The sequence below is a fragment of the Pholcus phalangioides genome, unplaced genomic scaffold (genome assembly GCF_987345545.1).
Source record: "Pholcus phalangioides strain wild (caught in Gottingen) unplaced genomic scaffold, Ppha-v1.0 ptg000017l_1, whole genome shotgun sequence".
Lineage (NCBI taxonomy): Eukaryota > Metazoa > Arthropoda > Arachnida > Araneae > Pholcidae > Pholcus > Pholcus phalangioides.
The window spans coordinates 52,935,816-52,955,999 of NW_028301610.1; the positions used below are offsets into that span (position 1 = coordinate 52,935,816).

Genomic DNA, 20,184 nt, shown 5'->3' on the forward strand with positions numbered 1-20,184 from the left:
AAGCATGGTCATATAGGCTTATGCAGCCAGAGCCGCTATCCTGTAAAATGTTTGACAAATGATTTTACTTCATGTTCATTTCTTTTTCTCTTTAGAGGGGGGTGGTGAAGAGGACAAAATCACTGAAAATATTAAGATTTGATATTTTAATTTTTTGTTGGTCGGCATTTCTTCGAGCAGAAATACTTAATTTCGTTTCATTTGTGTTCAATAATGTGCATTTCAATATAGTACAGGAGTACCATATTTGATTTGCAAAAAATTCAATATAAACAAACGAGACAAAAATATTAATGTCTGAGTGAGTACAGTGTTTAAAGAGGAAAAATGCAACACCATACTGAGCTCTTTCGCGTATTAATAATGAGAAAATTATTATTGCGTAATTAATGACAAAAGTTCGGTGTAGATAATATCTGATATTGTGATAATCTCATTATGAAATTAATGATGCAATAATTTTATTGCATCAATTAAAAAAATGTGAAGGAAGAGCAACTTTTTTACGCATTAACCCTATATAGTCCCGTTGATTTTTGAATAGACATGGTAAATGGTCAAAAAACTACAAACAGGTTTTTTGGTATTTCAGAAAGTATATCCTTTAGATTCATTTCAGTACAAGGTACAGCTATATAAGTACAATAATTTTTATCTATCTAGAAAAAGCTGATTCCTTGTTGGTGTCATATTTGAGAGCTGTCTCAATTTTACGTGCTCAGAGATTTATATTATAGCACCAAATTGAGGGAAATGAAATTCAAGGACGAAACTATTCAACTTTACTGAGCAAAATTTATCTGTTTATAGATAACATTAAAATTAAGGCAGACTATATTTTACCCTTAATTATTTTAGCTAGTTAAATCCAGTATAATTAATTAAATTGCTGCGATGATGTATTGTTTCAGTTAAAAATATGCTAACAGTGCCAATTTACATCGGTTCGTGGAAAAAAATAATTTTCAATACGTTTTATGGAGGAGAACCATAGAGAGTATAAAAACATTGGTTTCGATTTTATTTGGCCAACATAGGTGATCAGTTGCTATTAATATTAAGGTGTGCCGCAGATAGCAAACGTTTAAAAATCCATTGGCATAGCAGCTTGCTTATTTTTCTTAACAACACTTTAGTATTAGTATAATACTGAAGTCATACTGATATCAGTAAAGTATACTTTTTTTAATTCATAAATCAGAAGGGGGAAAATCTTTGTTTACATGTAATATACGTCTGAGCGAATGCTTATTAACCGAAATTTTAGTATTTGTATAACTTATATTCAACGTATAGTGTTTTTTAACTCGTATATTACTGATGTATGTAAAAAATCTCAACGTTGCAGGACCAGTAATTATTTTTGGTCAAGCATTCTTATTTGCAATCATTTTCAATAAATCAATTGCTATCAGTTTTGACCATAAACACCCACATGATAGATATGCCATTCATATTTTATCCTAAAAATTTTAACAAAAATAACTTAATAATCTAACGATATAAAAATTTTCAATCATGTAATGCTGACCACGGCCTATCGAAAACCACGGTTTAAATCACCAGGAATAACCAAACATAGCAGCAATAGCAAACAGTTCGAATGAAATGCATATTTATACATTTCGTTGATTTAAAATAAATATTTATTGTATCCTCATGTTGTTCATGTCAAATACTCACATTTAAATTTACGCAAAAAATACACACAAGAACCTAGCTATACAATTATATAGTTTCTGAACCGGTCCTAATTTCTGCATGAAGTGGCCCATTTAATTTAAACAGCACAGTATTTACTCTATTCGCTAATAAACTAAGCATCTTTGACCCTATTTATGCAGGGTTATAATTGTCCACTTTTTTCTGGGGCACTTCAAGTCAAAGGTCCTGACTTGCAGAAAAACCAAAAAATTTGGGTGTCATAAGATGTGTTTTTTTTACACAAATTATTTTCGACTTATTTTGTTCCTTGTTATTAGAGACCACTGTTTAAGCAAAACAAATTTGAATAATCCAACTCGCAGTTTTCCAAACTTTTTGTTTTCATCGTCCTCCTCTTCAGAATTTGTTTTTTTCTCAATCCCCCCCCCCGGACCTTTCCATGCCCCCAAGGGGCGATATTGGCCATTATAGGATACTCTGATCAAACTGATCATAACTTCAGTAACAATCTGTTCCCATTCTTCTAATCACTATCACCTAATATTATTACCAAAATCCCTTGTGTTGTCTGACAATAATTTCAATAATTAATGCTGATCAATAATTTCATGGTCGGTTTTCTTTCACCTTTCGTAGTTTTGTAATTTCTGAACTCCGGATAATCCACCCTCGGATAATCGAGGTTCTACTGTACTTAAGATTTCTTTAACAATCTTGTTCCAAACAAAGTTTGTCGTAAAAGCTTTTGGCCTCAAGAATATCTGTATAAACATTTTATGCAACCGCAAAATTCCCAAAAAATTAGAGAAACTGCTAATGAGGTTGTACTTACCAAGATTATTGTTGCTCTGTTACAAATTGGGCTTTGATGATTCCTTCATCATGAAGGATGAGTAAGGATGCAACGATCGATCAGCGTTGACTTGAAAATTTGTAACATGAACACTCAACGATGACACTTGGATTCAAAAACAACTGGATGTTTCTTCCTCTTATATGCTATAGTTAATATGACAATCCTGTTTTCGGTATTGTCAACTCTGTACAGAAAAATTTCTCACGTCTTCGTGCGCAACCATTTGTCGGCAATTACCTTTTGTAACTACTATAGTTTGGCTGGTCAAATGGTGATTTGACCAGCCGAATTCATCTTTTGTGAACATTTCGGATGTCTTATCTTCGTTTTTTTTCTCATAGTTAGTACATCTGGACAACATAAAAATGTAACACTGTGCTAGCTTCCTGAAGGAAGGACACAGATGTGTGTTACTTAAACATCTATAAACACATGATTCAGTTAGATGGCGGTATCCATGACTGAAAATTTCGGGAAATTTTTCACGCTTCCTCAGGGAAAAATTTCCAATACATCTGGCTGCCCATTCGTGTGCGTCTTTGTTCGGAATTCGCCTATATATATGTGTGTGTGTTTGTGTATGCTCCGCCTCGCTTCAGGGCAGTTGTATTCTAGAAAGGTTACTAAATTTCTACAGTGGAACAAAAATAGTCAAAGCGCCGCTGACAGGAAAACTACATCCATCTCATTATTGCTATCGTATAATACATTGTTTGTACACCCCTCTGGAGGTAGCAATGAGGAAGGAGATCGTACAGGAAGCGATATAGACCGGTCAACCAGTTCCCAAGTTAACAAGTGGGGGGGGGGGGTATATTCTGTTGAACAGTTTTCTCCTTTTTTTTAACTCGTAAGGGGTATCTGTCACAGGCATAGTACAGAAGTGCATATTCAAGAGGATTCACTGATGGCATTTTCTACTTGTCGCCAGCCGATCTACAGAGACAGTAAACAATCGTCAGCTAAGAAAAAATAAATTAGTGATTGCTCTTTTCTGATGCCTGTGTCAGAAGTACGTGCCTTGTTGTCCTCAATGGTTAATCCTGCCTATTGCGACGCAACGCTTTTCTTTGATCTTGTCCCAAAGCGATTTGCCTTTATCTACCCGCGAAAGCTGGTTGTCTGGAATAACTACTATATGGTCATACAGGCCACCTAACTAGGCTGGGGCAACCGGGGCATTGCACCAGGGCCACATGCCTAATTGGGCACCACAAAATAATGCACATTTATTTTGCATAATAATCCTTTCCAAGGGTCCCCAGAAAAAGTGTGCCCTGGGGCCCCTGTAAAGGCACGCTATGGTCCTGTGTTCATAGAAAAGGAATTTTCTCGCTAAACATGGAAAGAAAACCTATAATTTTTTCTTTGTTGAATTAATTTTCAATTTGAAATCTTATAAACGGATGACCGAGAGAGAGAGGCTTGAAAAGATCTCTCGTCCAAAGATCTCGTTGTAAAGTCATAACTATTAACATCAGACATACATTGCACTATAAACATGCCCCCCCCCCCGCTCCACGGTGGGACTAACCAACACCTTCTAGAGCAAGCTGCTTTAAAAGGTATTGGATTAACAGGGCTCCAGTGCGGGGACGATTCCCCCCATCATTTTTGTTTTTCACACGAAAAATTCACTATATCCACCAAAGGTCCCAGCCTGAGGCCCTGATGCAGGATAGGGTATGCCTATAACATCTTTTATAGTCCTTGCCAACAAAATTAGTGAAATGGGATTACTCGTTATCAAGTCATAGCTGCCAAGTCTCCCAAATTTTTCGGGTATCTCCCGAATTTTAGCTTCATTGCTCGACCTCCCGAAAAGTTCTTAAATCTCCCGAATTTTTACGAAAATCACAAATCCCTAATTGTCCCTTAAAATTCCCGCTTATGAAAACAATCCCATAAAGGAATTTCTTGTGGGGCATGAAGCCTCTTTTTTTCCCCTTTCGAAATGACGTCACACGTCGTAAATGGGGAAATTCCCTTTTTAAGGAAGTTTTACAAACCCTTTGATGGTAACAAGAAAGTTGTTTGTCTTACCGTGCAGGGAAATGGGTTAGCAGCCAATAGTCCTGGATAATAATTGAAGATTATAGACATGCGCATGTGGTCAAAATTTATTTTGTTATAACGTGCGATATAACAAAACACTAATACTGATAAGCAAAAACATATTTAATCAATTTTAAAGATACTTATTCCGATGAATTTCCTTTCATCAAACGTTCCAGAAGAGGGCCGACTTTTCCTTTTTGTACAAGTTGTGTTACGGACATAAACATCAGTCATGGAAAGACTGCCATCACTCGTGAAATGAAAAAAAAACCATCAAGCAAGTGTCACAAAAAGTCGGTGTTTTTCAAAAATTGACGGTGTTTTCCTTCATCTTCCGATGAATTTGGGGTCATTCGCTCAGAATGTTTGTTCACAGCGTTTCTGATTGAACACAATATTTATTTTTACATCATTGAAGTTTTGGCCTCCAATTTCACTTGTTTTTTGCGTAGGGATTTTATTTCGAAGGGTTTAACTTCCATTTGTGTAAAATCCCTATTTTAATTTGACTTCAGTTTTTGAGTAGGTATTTTATTCCCTACGCTATAACTTTTATATTTGGAAAATCCCTATTTTATTTGGAAAAATCCCTATTGTATTTATTAGGGAGTGGTTTTAGCATAAAATACGGGTTTGCGCGAAAATCTCTCGAATTTTCATTTTCAAAAGTTGGCAGCTATGTCAAGTTATCGCAGCTTCCGGTCATTTTTATTTGGTCCCCGTGTGACGTTATACCGAGGACTGACTATTTATGATTTATTGAATTTTAAATAGATACATTTTGCGGCACTTACATACCGATATTGTGCATGCATTTCACTATTTATAAAGGGGTGGCCAACCTGCTTCCTTAGGTAATTGAAGATTAATTTTTACTTTTTAAATTGAAGAAATTCTTTTCAATTTGTGAGCGATATTTTTCTTATGAATGAATGAGTCTTGCAGCCAACTTGTAGGCTATCTCCCTTCCCCCCCCCCCCCCACCGATAATGTGTAGTAGGCCATCTTTGCAATGACCTAATTGATAACTTTTTATTGAATTAGTTTTAGTTTCGTTTCTCATCTTCGAAATCCCCAACCGGATGGGGAGAAAACGTTGAGGGGGCGGGGATATCACATACCTCATTGGCGTTGCTGTCACTGCCTTTTCAGTCACCTCATCAATAAAAATGATAGTTTGTACAATTTTTATTGATAAACATGTATAATTTAGATTAGGATGTTCAGTTTTCCTACTCAAAAATTCAGAAAAAAAATTCTAATTTTCTTTTCTAAATGAGCATTCTTACGAAAACGAAGAGCCGGTCAAATTATATTAATGGAGGGTGCAAATCTGTTCCACAAAACAAGGCTGACTACACTCTTTAGGAAGATGTTGGCTGAGGTGTTGGGCAACATTTAAAATTACCATGAGTGCTGCGAACGTAAATAGTTCAGGAATCCCTTAGTTATAAAGATTATATTTTGTATTAATTGTTAAAATGTAGTGGTGACTTGAAGAATGGGCCAATAAAGCCCGGTTGAGGGGTTTGTCTTGGACCTTAGAAAAATCATTTATTTTTCATTTCCTTTTTTTAAAATAAATATTATAATTCACTTGTTTATTTGATTCTATGTTCTACCCCCAGTCAAATTTTGTTGTAAAGGGGCTTGAAAAATGTTTCGGCATCGGTCCTCAAGATCTGTTATGAATGGGCATTTAGAATGTGCTTTTTTTCCCCAATATTTTTCAAAAAAACATTGGGGGGGGCCCTAAAAGTTACTGGTCCTCTCACATATATGGGACTCAAGCTTGTACGAAAGAGAGGGAGAATGCATTGCACAATGGTTTTTTTTCAGTAATTACCTCTAGGTTCTGGCCAGGGGCGTAGCCAGAAATTTCGTTCGGGGGGGACCACTTTCATTTCGGGGGGGGGGACCAAAGTGACAGAACAATAGATATGGCCATCTTTTTCTTTTTTTTCGGTCATTTTCTCACATTTCGGGGGGGGGGACCAGACCCCCAAGTCCTCCCCCCTGGCTACGCCCTTGGTTCTGGCACCTATTCTTTATAGTGTTTATTTGGGTTTCAATATCATTGCTTCCCAATTTTCAACCTCCCTTCCCCCCACCATGCATCTTTGGGCTTATTTTCATGTTGGCGCCATGGCCGTCCTCCAGTCGCAGTGAACAAGAGACACTCAGTTTTTGCCACAGGCAAAGAAGAGTCCCTTCAACACATCAATCTTCCACTCAGCTGTGCCTTCTGGCAGTAAGGATTGGAACTGATGGAGGTTGCAATTGGGAATTGAACGGCAGGGAAGAAATGAGATAAACGTATTGTCATGGAACAAGAAAGCCAAAGACCATCCAGATTTTTTAAAAGAACTAAAATTTTGAGCAGATTGTTTTCATTAACTAATTCATAATTAGGACAACTTTTGGTTAAAAAAAAAATTTTTCATCCTTGCAAAATGTATAAGCCATATTCATACGAATTTTTGGGGGGCCTGAGCCGCTTCAAAAATGTTGGGGGGGGCTTGGGCCCATGGGCCGTATAGAAGTTTACGTCTATGCCCACCGTCTATTCCCAGATCACTTAGGTGGCGAATTCATAAATATTTGAGTGACCTGCGACACTTTCAGATAATTCTAGTTATTCGCCACAATATGACTTACGTGACTTGCAGCGTTATAAAGATTATTTAAGTGGCCCGCAACATTTCGAAATCAATGAAGTAGCTCGCACTCTGAAGGTTGAGCGCCTTTTAGTGTTGGCTAAAGAATTTTTATTCAAAACATATCTTCAACATATAAGGCGAATACCAGGAAACATTAAATCGTAATTTTTCGACGATCGTTATTAATTTTCAACACTATAGGTGTCTTCAGAGGATAAGAGTACCCATTTGGATCGAGTGCGAAATTTTCAAATTCGGTGAGCGTGATACTGTTCCTCCGAAGACACCCTCAGTGTCGAAATGCATTAGGAATTTATTTCCTCGTATTTGCCTTATTCGTTGACTATTTGTTTGAGTATTAGGTATTCATTTACTCTTCAGTAAAGCATTATTTCTTTGTAGATGTCGACACCAGATGAAATGTCAAGTCCAGCACACAAGGTAATACAAAAATATATTTTTTCACATCAAAATTTTTTTATTCCGAAGTTTATGTATTCTGAATGTTAGTATTTATTCAATGTTTTCAGTTTTCTATTAAACGTGGCGGCCCACGGTGCGGAGTTTTATCTTGTCACACCTCATGTCCACCAAAATATAAAATGAAATTTATTGAAGCAATATTTTTATTGAATTGGTCAAGTGAAGAGGCTATAATATTAATTAATTAATTTCTAGACTGTTTTTGATGGGGGGGAAAACATTCAAGTTAAGATACTTTGTTATGGTCTGTTTCAACCGGACAATACTTACACCCTAAACATATAGAAATAGGGATCTTGGTGATTATAACCCGTAGCCGGTCAATTTGTGGTGCCTCAATTCATCGCGGTAAGAGCGTGTTGCAGTGTCAATTCGTCAATTCTTCACTTTACATGTTCCACGTGAGCTTGTATGTAGGTTTTGTCTTACACGTGAAATAAAAACATGAACAAAAGTGTACACGCAGTTAACTGAAAATAATTATTTTTTGTCAATGCGGAAAGGTCATCAAAATTAAAATTAAACTTTCATATGCAGTTAAATTTTTAAATGTAATTGATATTGTAATTATATTTGAAAATTCGGTTAGAAAAATTTGAAATGTTAAATTGATTTTTGCTGTGATTAAATCTCAATATGTGGAAAAATTTCGGTTTGTATGATATTCCCCAAATTACAGTGAGCCTACCCTTAATGGTAAATTTCTATCTGCCCATGGGCTCGAGTTTCCCCCACCCCCTCCGAGTCACCAACATTTACCATTACAGTATCTCCATAAGAACCTGAAATATTTAATTGATTCAATTAAATTAAGTAATTTTCACCGTATAAGCCACACTTCCCGCTTTTGTTGGGATTTCTATATCTCACAGCAAGTGTTTGGCGAAGATCAAGAGTAGAAATGTACAGTGCTTATGAATGACGATTCCATGAAGTTTTCATATTGCCCACAGGAGTACCGACAAAGGCAATTTAATCACCAATAAGAGACTACTATAGGTCAGTCGCATAAAGATATAATATTACCATTAATCTTATGTTTATAATAAATAGTATATCTTTGGCTGGCTTGTTGGAATATTTTCAGTTTTCATTAGCATCTAAGTTTTTAGTACAAGGTTGGTTGTGCTTGGTCTGTATATTTCCTTCGACAAAAACATTGAATATTGTAAAACCAAACGTGGAAATGATATGTTTGTTTGCGTGTGTGTTTAAAAGTTCCCCCCCCCCCCCATAATTTGTGTTTTGAAATTACAAAATCTGAAATAAAGAAAATAGGCTAATTCATGCAATTGCATTAAGTTTTTCTATCATAAAATGGAGATACATTATTTTGTCATCCGCATAATCTAATACTTTCTAAATTAATTTGTTTCAATTCAATTTAAATTGCAATAAATTAATCTTCTACGTATCGTTAAAAAAAGAGAAAATTATGATAGTTTCAAATAGCATCACTTGTTATTCTATTAATCATCTGGCTTTTTATTGCCATATTCACGTTAGATAAGTGTTTTTTAAATAAAATGTTACTCAAAGGCACTAAAAATAAAGGTTCAGATATTATGGAGTGTTTATATGTACGATAGGAATTGTTTTTAAAATTAAAATTATCCTGATAAATGTAGGCTATAATCAGAGGCGGATTTATAGCTTTCCCACCTGTGTGTGGGCTATTGAAACCTTGCCTCCCTTCTCCCTTTTCTAATTAATGTTCTTGATCACCAAGTACTAAATTTTGGTTACGCCCTTTCACTTGAACTTGTCATCTTGGGATAAAAAGACCACATATATACCCCCTCCCCACCTAGGAAATATACCTCTGAATATAACCTTACAAGTGAATTAACATTAGTAAAATTTTCTTACAATACATTGTTAATCGTTGACTGGAGCCGTATGAGTCATGTATATGAAGCTACATACAATGGGCTAATTAAGTCTTTACTCGAGGGTTTTTACTTAAGAGTTGGAAAAAAAATCAAATCGATTGAGACATTTGCAGTGGTGACATGCTGTTGGTGCCCAGGGTACTCTGGGTATGGGCACCCAGAGAAATGATTCAGAAATCAATTTCCTACTTCAAGATCAAGACATGAACTCCAGTTCCTAAACTTCAGGCATCCTTGGCCAGTCAAAGCAGTGAGGAGGGGGAGCCTGAAAATCGTCATTCCGTTTAGAAATGACTCGAACCGTACTCAGGAGGCGAAATGATGCATTGTATATTCATGAATTATTGGAGAGTTGGGGGCTCATGGTCAGTGTTTCAATATTATCTCGGTGTGATAATACAAAGTGATTTGAAATGTGAATTGTGAAAAAGTAATTTAAAATGATACTTTTCGCAGCTGTTACACATAAAACTTGGATACATTGTCATAAATTCCTTAAAGATATATTCTCTGCATGGATACATTTAATAGTGAATTACGGAAATCGTGTTATGAGGCCACATTGATCGTAATTTATTGTCTCTATATACACGCCCCTCGCTGTAAGAAATGGAAATTCCTACAGGAAGTTGGAAGCGCAGCCTATACGATTGGAACTAAATTTTCAAAATTCATTTGGTTTCGGTTTATTATATAGGTGAGCTCTTCTCTCGCTCTCTCTCAACGTCCCTCACTGCGAGAAATGGAAATCCCAACAAATGCGGCTTAAATGGTAAAAAAATTTTAAAAATTCATTGGATCCTAATTTATCTTCGTGTACGTTCCCATGTCCCTCTGACTTTAATGAATACTTCCTTCATTTGTTAAAAATTAAAACAGATGGTAAGGGGAAAATTTCCAATAAATGAAAAAAAATTGATTCAATTTTTTACACCTAAAGAAACTACTATAAGATACAAATGAATTTTAAAGCAATTTAAATTTGCTGCGATGAATTTGTGCTGTGACGAAATGAGTCTGACAAATTGACCTAGACCCTCCATAACCAGATCCTCGTTTTCAAGTCCCACTGCAATTGAAGCACCCTGGGCCTTGCCTGTGAGTGCTATCTTCACGTATAGGCTGTCTTTCGAAAACTAGAAAATAACCCATAAAAAGTGAGATTTCTGAAGGAATATTTTTCAAGGTAAGGCTCAGGATGCATGCATCTTTTAAACGTAGCAAATTCGCTATGGGGAGGTTATGACCTGAGAAAAGCTGTAATTTTATTTTCTTGATTGTGCATTGATTGCACAATCAAGATGCAATGAGATGCATTGATTGTTGAACGTAGGATTTTTATAATACGCATGTTGCACAAGATTTGAATCATTAGTTTCGTTGATTTCTATGTTGCGAACGAAGATAAATTTGTTACATATTTCAAATTCTGTAGTGAAGCAAGTTTTCTGTACTTTCACATTAGCTGTGCCTTTGAAATGAGATCGAGCGGTATTTTCAAATGTCTCTAGTCATAACTGTGGCAATTTCAAATGCTTGGCATAATATTGGTTCGAGATTACTCGTTGCACATCTGTATTATCTTGACACTCCACGACAAAGCCGCTGCTACACCAGCTGAGAAACGCTGCCGAAACTATGGGGAAGTAAAAGAAAATGTGTGGAGAAGGGACTTTTCCTCAGTCACAATATCTGAACACATCCTTTATATGCCAGGGCAAGTGGTATCAAATTGTGAGGCCCGAGCTTGAAGGGACCAACTGCTCCTTCCTCACAGCCGCTGTGGTGGTCAGTGACGGACTCACATCGCGAGAATTCGGGTTCGAACCCCCACCGGCGTCAGTGGTGGTCAGCTGAAGTTGGTTTTCTGTGGTTCCAACGTCAAGGCACGAATACCAGCCAATCTCCCCGTTAGTCTTGCCACAGAGCAGCAAGCCTACAACGTTACAAATATTCTATCGTTACACTTCACTCACAATTTGAAGTATAGGTGGCAGCACTGAAATATCAAACACTAGCTATACACTCGGACTGTTAGGTGCACTCACTTTGTTCGACTCTGCCACGAAGCTGGGCTGGAAGAGATCATGGCAACTGGATAAGTCTGGTGGCAAAGCCCTTGCTGGCATTCTCCTTCCTCACAATAACATACGGAACAGCTTATCCCACACTGTACATTGAATCTTGTAACCCACGATTCGCCCATCTGCACATGGTGAAATGACAAATCATTCGAGGTGTCTAATGCAGCTTCTAAGCTATGGAACTTTTGCTCAATATTGAAATCTCGCCGATAATCTATAATTATTCCAGTCCTAGTCACCAATGTCAGATAAACCATGGAATATTGAATGTTCTGATGTGAAAGTAGAAACTTTAGAATGCGCATATAGAAATTTTAGATGCGCATTAAAAAGATGAAATATTTTAACTATACCATGTAATACATGTTCGAACGAAAGTTGCATTTATTGAGCATTAGGGATTAAAATACTTTTTCCAAGTTTACCCATTATTCAATCGTGTATTTTGACAATCTTCTCTACGTAATTTTGTTACATGCCGAGGAATATAATTTAATGGAACATCATGATTTCAAATTTTAGCCTAAAAATTAAATTAAAAACCATGTTTTTGATTAAAAATCAGATGTTTTTCATGTGACATCATGAAAGGCAAAAAAATTTGACCACCTATGCTCATTTCTTTATCTTGAACGTGATCAAGATCATTTTCATGGCCTTTCCATAAAGTTGGGGGCAGGCAGGGCTGTAGCTTGAAACAAATTTTACTTCAAATTACCTATGGAGCGGTCTAATGAAATTTCTAGCGGGAGTCAGTCGAAACTGCCCTTTGGGACCCGGCTATTGAAATACGGTGCCATGAGAATTTTAATTCAATTACTTCCCGAATTCATCTTCAGTGTAAATTAGTCAATTATCTGCTGAATTGAAGGGGCAACTACAACCCCGTCCCTTCAGTGTAACGCAATGTGCCTATTTCCTGTGGATTAAATATACTAGTACGAATGAATCTTTCAGCAGTGAAAAAACAAATTGGATAATTTTAAAGTTGAAAAAAATAACTCAATTTCGAAAAACCTCAATAATCAGTGTTCTGATTGCTGGTGTGACCACCTCGTCGCGCGAATAACCTTTTCCTTGCTCTTTCACCGCGGAACAAGAACCTCCCGTCTGGGGAATCGCTACTTTTCCGTCCGTATAGTGTGGCCGTGCCAGCTTTCTTGATTCCCCCCTGCCAGCTTTCTTGATTCTTCCCCCCCCCCCAAGACTTGAGCTAAAACCCCCATATGGGAAGCTGCTCGTTTGGCATCTGCCTAGAGTTTGGGGGATTTGGCATATTCTTGATACAGACTAAGGTGGCCTGTGGCACATTTTCAGATCACTAGTTCCCCCACGTTGCAGTTTCACATCGCTTCAGCATATTCTAAAATATAGTTGTAGCACAGTTACAGCTAACTCGTGCGACCCGACACAAAGGCTTCTGGAGATCAATGGTGGCTGCAAATCATTCAAGGAGGTCCTCTGCGTATTTGCATATAAATTGAGTAGCCCTCGAAGTTTTGCATCCCTGAAGTGGCCCGCAGCACAAGCAGATTACTCAACTGACTGACGGGTGCATTCCCAGAATACTTATGTGACAAATTCATAAATATTTGAGTGACCTGTGACACTGCCAGATAATTCAAGTGATTCGCGACGCAATTGCATCACTGATTTGCAGCGTTATAAAGATTACTCAAGTGGCCCGCACTCTCCTTATAGGCTATAGAATTTTCATTTACTCAATCGTCAACTAATGAGGCAGAAACCAGGAAATACTAAAACATTGACGCATTCCGATGCACTGTTGGGCGTCTTCACAGAATATCACGCTGACAAATTCCCACTTGAATAGAGTACCAGATCTTCAAACTCGGGCAGCGTGATACTCGTCCTCTGAAGGAGACACCAACAGTGTGTCGAAATGCATCAATAATTTATTTCCTGGCATTTGCCTTATTCGTTGACGATTTGTTTGCCTAATACTCGGTCTACTATTTGTATATTTTTTCTTCATAGAAGCCGAAACCAGCTGCAGTCACTAAAAAGCAAGAGATGGTTTCAAGAAGCTCATCACCAAGCGAGGTATATACATATTTTTAAATCAACTTGAATAATTGATTGCTTATCAAGAAATCTTATATTCATCAACATACAGAAAATGATTAATAACATACCATATTCATTAATTTTAAATGAACAATTGGTATAGCCATGCTTGCTAAATCTGTTGCACTAGGGGTCATCTCATGTGAGAAACCTAATTTTACAAAATAACTTTCGGCACATTTTACAGATCACTTAAGGTTCCTTACACGGTGCGGATGCGGACCTGCATCTACATCCAAAAATTTCCGCGAAAACTTCGATCGTCCCTGTTCTGTTCTCATTCAAAAGATGTTGCCAATCAACTGGTTTCCGGGATCCAGGTAAATTACAGTACGGCAGCATCTGATTTTGGATATTTGATTTTATAGTGTGCAATAGGATTATGCTATAATCCTTTGAGCATGTGTTTAATTCGTTCAGGGTGGTTCAGGACCTGTCTGTCAGAGCGATCGTCCAAATCCTTACTTGCTGCTTAAGCTTATAGATCCAAAGATCATGTTACGATTTACACTATACATTCTGAAGCAAAAATGGTAGTTTTTAAGAGTGCGTCAATATCTCGACAGCAACTGTTTCAAAATTTATTTCGCCGTATAAGCTGCACTTTCCGCTTTGTTGGAATTTACATTTCTCGCGGCGAAGGACATTGGGATGCAGATGAGGAAAATAATCACCATTAAATTTATAAATTTGAAATTTCTACTGTGGTTTTGTTTTTTCCATCGGGATTTGCATTTCTGGTATAGGGTAATTTCAACGCTACAAGGGCCTTAAACGCGGGTCCGGACCCGCAAGCCTTTTCACACGAGCACAAGTGTTTTTCACCCGCATCTTCAGACATCAGTTTTCACCCAGTGAACTCTGTACGCGGATAGCTTGTTTTTTATCTGGGGTTTAATTCCAAGTTTCACTTTATTTCGGAATGAAATAACATTCCTTTTGTTCATTTTTGAACCTTGAAATTTTTAGATATAAATTGCTGGCAGGCCCTTACATGTGACGATGTCTCACTAAATAGGATGTCTTATAAGGAAAAGGACTAAAATCCATTTGTGACAAGTCTAATTGTAACAGTGTGTATATAAAAAACCAGTACACACGCTGACACACCTTCGTCAAGATCCCTATCAACTGTCAAATAATTGCCCAATGTAACTGCTAAAAATGCTCCTGATAATTTGGCATGATAATTGAAGATTGGAAAAGTACGTGGTATTGAGAGAACTTGTAAATAACTTTTTATAGGTGTTATGGGCAATATATCAAAGTTCTCTCCAATATGAATAACAGAATTTGCTGGGGATGAAAATAATAGCTATATAAATCAACCACAACTGAACACTATATACATAAAATATGAGCAGTAATTTAGAAAAAATCATGACATTGTGATTATACCACTGTTTATACGGGAATTATTCAAAAATATAAAATGCTAAGATACACTGTGGTAAGGGAACCCAATTAAGAGTTGTAATATTCGGTTTACTTCCAGGAACAGTGTCTTGCTGAAAAAGTGTCAGTAAGAAATAAAAATTCTGCAAGAATGTAATTGGTATGATATTTACTCGTATACAAAGTTAAAAGCTTCCATATTCAATTCGAGGCTTGTGATAATGTTGCTACACCTTTTGTGCCCAGGCCAACAACTAGATGCATGATCAGCCGGAGAAAGCACAAATATCGGAGTTTGCTGGATTAGTTGTAGTGAAATTTGCGCCCCTCTGATCCAGCGCCCACTTTTGCTACAATTGCTACACAACTTGGGGCCCTAAACTCTATTTCTAAAGTTCGAACTGATCCAATATCGTTATTAGGATGTAAAGATCTCCTTTTCTTATTACTGAATGTTTCATTTTAATATACAGCAACTATGTAATTTTTCGGTTTCCTTTCCGTTTTTCTTGTATTGGAGTAAATGGAACCAATGAATATACCCTAACATCGTGCTTACTTGTATTGCCTTCAACTGTGGTATTAAACTGAATAAGATGAAGCTCCCGAGTGTCACAATAGCTGCTTCTATAGAGCTAAAATAAGTCAAATACAGGAATGATGAAACTTCATTGTTAAATATATTGGTGTTAATCTGTTTTCCCAGCAGGGACTAGTTTTTAATAATTAATCGGCAGAAGTTGACACTAGTCAATGAGCTAGTAGATGGAGTGAGCTACTGATTCAGTGCTCGAATAAGTGAGTTAGCTCACTAGTATCAAACTGTTGTGGATAAATTGTTGGAGGTGAATTTTCCTTAAGCCCCTAGAACGTAACTACTGTTGAAATTGGTACTAACGTTATCCGTTGACGTTTTTTGAGTATAATGCAGTCGGCCAGTCTTCATATTTTCATTCCTCCCTTTTATAAATGGCATTTTTATTCCTTCATAGATGTCGACACCAGCTAGTGTAATGCAAGAGGTGGTTCCAAGCAGTTCGACGCCGCCAAGCGAGGTATGATGCGAATTATTTTCAAATCAATTTGAATTGATTGCTTATTTATAAATTTTGTTCATTATTTTTAGAATACATAATGATTGGGATTTTTCAACTAACAATTGGGGTGCAGTCATGCGTGCTCTGTGGCCCTTGGAGTCATATCGTAACCTCGAACCGAATTTTATAGAAATGTTTTCTCGGCACATTTATAGATCAATTAATGGATCAGCCGCTTATTTGGGCTGATGCCACAGGAACCAGTTTGTCTGGCCTCAACTATGGTAACCTTTTGAGAGAAGTGTGGATAGGAGTTAACAAGCTATCGCGATATCAGTCTTCTTGCGATTTTTTTCGAACTCTGCGTCATTGTCAGGATGCGTTTGTTGTGAACCCATAACATGAGCCATACGGGTAAAATGTTTCCAAGGGCCGCCCAACCAGATTTGCCTGTTATACTTGATGAATGTCTTGAATTTGACAAGCTCTTATTTTTACGTAACTAATTTCAGCCAGATCCTAATTTTCAAATTCGCTGCACTTGAATCCCCCTGAGCCTTGCCCGTGTGAGCCTGTGCGTGGAGATGGCACTGTCTTTTGAAAAGTGTGGTGAAAGTAACCTGGAAAAAGTGCGCAGTTTCTGGAAGGAATATTTCAAGCAATAAGGCTCAGGATGCTCATTTTTAAAACGCAACAAAATTAATCATCGAGGGAACTCCATGAAATTCGCAACTTGAGGAAATATTGTTCAATCGAGCACTATTTTTTAAAAATTTTGGTTTTTAAATTTGTGGAATTTTTTTTTTCAAAATCCGGATTCCGGTATTTTTTATGACTGGTAATGAAGAAACTCGTTGAAGAGGTCAAACTTTTTTGCTCTTCATGTCCTGTCCTTGGACATGTTTTGGATTATTTATATGGCCCACACATGTGGGAGGCAGGGCTCTATTTAAAAACAAATCCGATTTATACAAGGATGACGTCACTGTTACCGTACGAAGTTTTTTGAACAACTGGCTGTTGCGAAGACATATTTTGGAAAGAATTCTTCTGCTGGGAATCTAACCCACGTCCTTTCAGGGTTAGGTTTTCCGGGTTGTATAAGTCTCTATCTGGTGGTAGCATCAGCAGTTGTAAGCTTGGCCAGAGTGTGGTCCGGCCGTCCATGTACGGTCCCTTACAGTGTACACGAAAAAGTGTGCGCAGTTTCCGGAAGGAATATTTCAAGCAATAAGGTTCGGGGTGCTTATTTTTTAAAATAAATAAAATTAATGTGCAAGGAACTCCATGAAATTAACAACTTGAGGAAATATTGTTGAATGCAGCACTATTTTAAAATTTTAGGCTTCAAATTTGTGTTATTTTCTTTTCTTAAAATCCGGATTCCAGTATTTCTCATTCGACTGATAACTAAGAGCAAGAAAGTTCCTGACCTCTTCCAAGAGTTTCTTAATGTTAATCTTGGACATGGTTTTATGTCATTTTCATGGCCCCCACAAATGAGGTGGCAGGGCTCTATTTAAAAACAAACTAGGTGTAAAGCTAAACTATGGAGGGCCTAATTAAGTTCTTAGCAGGGAGTAGTCAGAACGGGCGTAGCCAGAAATTTCGTTCGGGGGGGACCACTTTCATTTCGGGGGGGGGGGACCAAAGTGACAGAACAATAGATTTTGCCATCTTTTTCCCTTTTTTCGGTCATTTTCTCACATTTCGGGGGGGGGGGGACCAGACCCCCAAGTCCCCCCCCCCTGGCTACGCCCTTGAGTCAGAATATCCCATGTCGGCCCACCTATAGATAAGGGTGTTTTAATGCAATTAAGTGAATTTCCATCATTCTTTCCATTCTTTTTAATTAGGCATTAGTTTGTGGATTAAATGGAGAAACTCCCAACCCCTTCCATTTTGCGTAAGGGCGGGATTACACTAGAAAAGTTTGGCATGCCTTTTTATAAAACTTGAAACCAATAACCTTATTTGTTGGATTTTTCATTCTAGAAGAGGCAACCGATATTACCTCATTGACTGCCTTAGTTTTACAAAAGGACTCGTAGCGAACTTTTCCAGTGTAATCCCGGCCCAAGACAATGTTTGACAATTTCCTGTCAAGTAAAAGTGACTCCAACTAAAATCTGACCACCCACATCCGAGATGAATTGCCGGATTTTGAAAAAGATTTTGATCATCCGTGTTTTTGAGTGCTCGTATCACCACCTCATCGCTCTAAAAACCTTTTTTCAGTGATGGAGGAACGCGAAACACTCCCGTCCAGGGCATCGCTGCGGTCTGCATAGTGTGGCCGCGCCAGCTTTTTCACCTCAAAGGCTTCTGGTAAAATCCCCATCCGGGAAGACTAGTGTGGCATCAACCTTGAGAATTCAGAATCTGCCCGAAATCCCACGAGCGTCCTGTGGCACATTTACAGATCACTGGAGTGCCCACATTGCAGTTTCACATCACTTCAGCATATTCAAAAATGGAGCTACAAAACAGTTCCAGCCCACTTGGGCTACCCGCCATACGTATTGAGACAGCCTGAGACCCAGGATAGTCGCAGCTCATTCAAGATTTTCGGCATATTTACATATCACTTAAGGGATGCGAAGCTTTCACCGAGGGTTATTTAAGTGGCCTATAGCATGTTACTAAACTAACCCACGGTGCATTCCCAGAATACTTGCGTGGCGAATTCATAAATATTTGAGTGACCTGTGACACTTCCAGATAATTCTAGTTATTTGCGATACAATTGCATCATTACGTGCAACGTTATAAAGATTACTCAAGTGGCCCACAATGTACATACACACATTAATCAATGAAGTGACCCACACAAGGTTGAGCACCCTTGGTGTGTATGCTATAGCATTTTTATTTCTTTATAGATGTCTAAACCAGATGAAGAGATGTCAAGTGGGACACCTTCACCCAAGGTAAGACAAATACATTTACATCCAAATAAAATTTCAAAAAATTTAAATGGATTTACAAAATTCTGATTCTTAATAAATTCTGTTGATAAGTGTTTCAGTTATTTACAAATATAAATTAGCTTCAATGAATAACTCCTTTAACGTGAAATACAAATACGACGTCATAAAAATGCCCATAATAAATAGTCATGACAATGTTATTGAAAAAATTTGACAATATAGTGGCCATGTATGCTCAACCATTGGCCCTTGGAGTCACTTGATGTGACGTCGAACCTAATTTTATAAACATGTTATTTCTGAGCACACTTACAGATCACGTAAAGGACCTACAGTTTATTTGGACGGATGTTAGAAGAGCACAATTATCAACGGTCGAAAGATACAAGCCACGCCCAAGAATTTTTGAGAAGCAGCTGCACGGGCGGTGCTTTTCGCGGATCAACCAGTTTCAATCGGATCTTTACTGGTAACCTTCTGAGAGAAGTGTGGATAAGTGTTGGCATTATCGTTTTCTTTTTGCGGTTTTTCTAACACTGCGTCATTTTCAGGACACGATTGTCGTAAACACGTTACATCGTGGGCCATATGGATAAAATTTTGTTCAGCGCCCCTCACACCTGATAATAAATGCTTGTCTTCCATTTGACAAGCTCACTTTTTCGTAATTAATTTCAACTAGATCCGCATTTGCAATTAGTCCGTCGCGCTTGAAGGGTCCCCGGTCTTGCCTATGCGTGAAGATGGAACTTTCTGAAAACTGCTCGTACTGTTCCGGGTTAGTTGCATCAGTTTTCGAAAGAATATTTCAAGCTGTAATTCTCGATGCATATTTTAAACTCAATAAATTGACTATGGGGTGAGAGATCATGAATCCGACCAGAGTTGAAATTAGTCACATTTCATTGAATTATATTTAAATTTAAACCTTCGAATTTGTGGTATGTTTACCTACCTTTTCTCTGAAAAACTAGTTGAAAAAAAAAGGTCCTGCACTTTTTGCCCTTTATTAGCAGATTTTTTTTAATGTCCATCT

The 20,184-nt window shown here is 37.5% G+C and overlaps 1 protein-coding gene across 21 annotated transcripts in view; it reads left to right on the plus strand.

Moving 5' to 3' along the window:
- Positions 1-20,184, plus strand: part of LOC149074111 (uncharacterized) — a 235,467-nt gene that overhangs the window by 127,949 nt on the left and 87,334 nt on the right. For 20 of the 21 annotated variants that reach the window (XM_089246127.1, XM_089246131.1, XM_089246138.1 and 17 more), the window contains 4 exons: positions 7,642-7,680; positions 13,697-13,762; positions 16,174-16,236; positions 19,101-19,148. In XM_089246127.1, coding sequence (XP_089102253.1) covers positions 7,642-7,680; positions 13,697-13,762; positions 16,174-16,236; positions 19,101-19,148 — 216 coding nt within the window. The remainder of the gene's footprint in view (positions 1-7,641; positions 7,681-13,696; positions 13,763-16,173; positions 16,237-19,100; positions 19,149-20,184) is intronic. The other variant, XM_089246135.1, reaches the window with a different exon arrangement.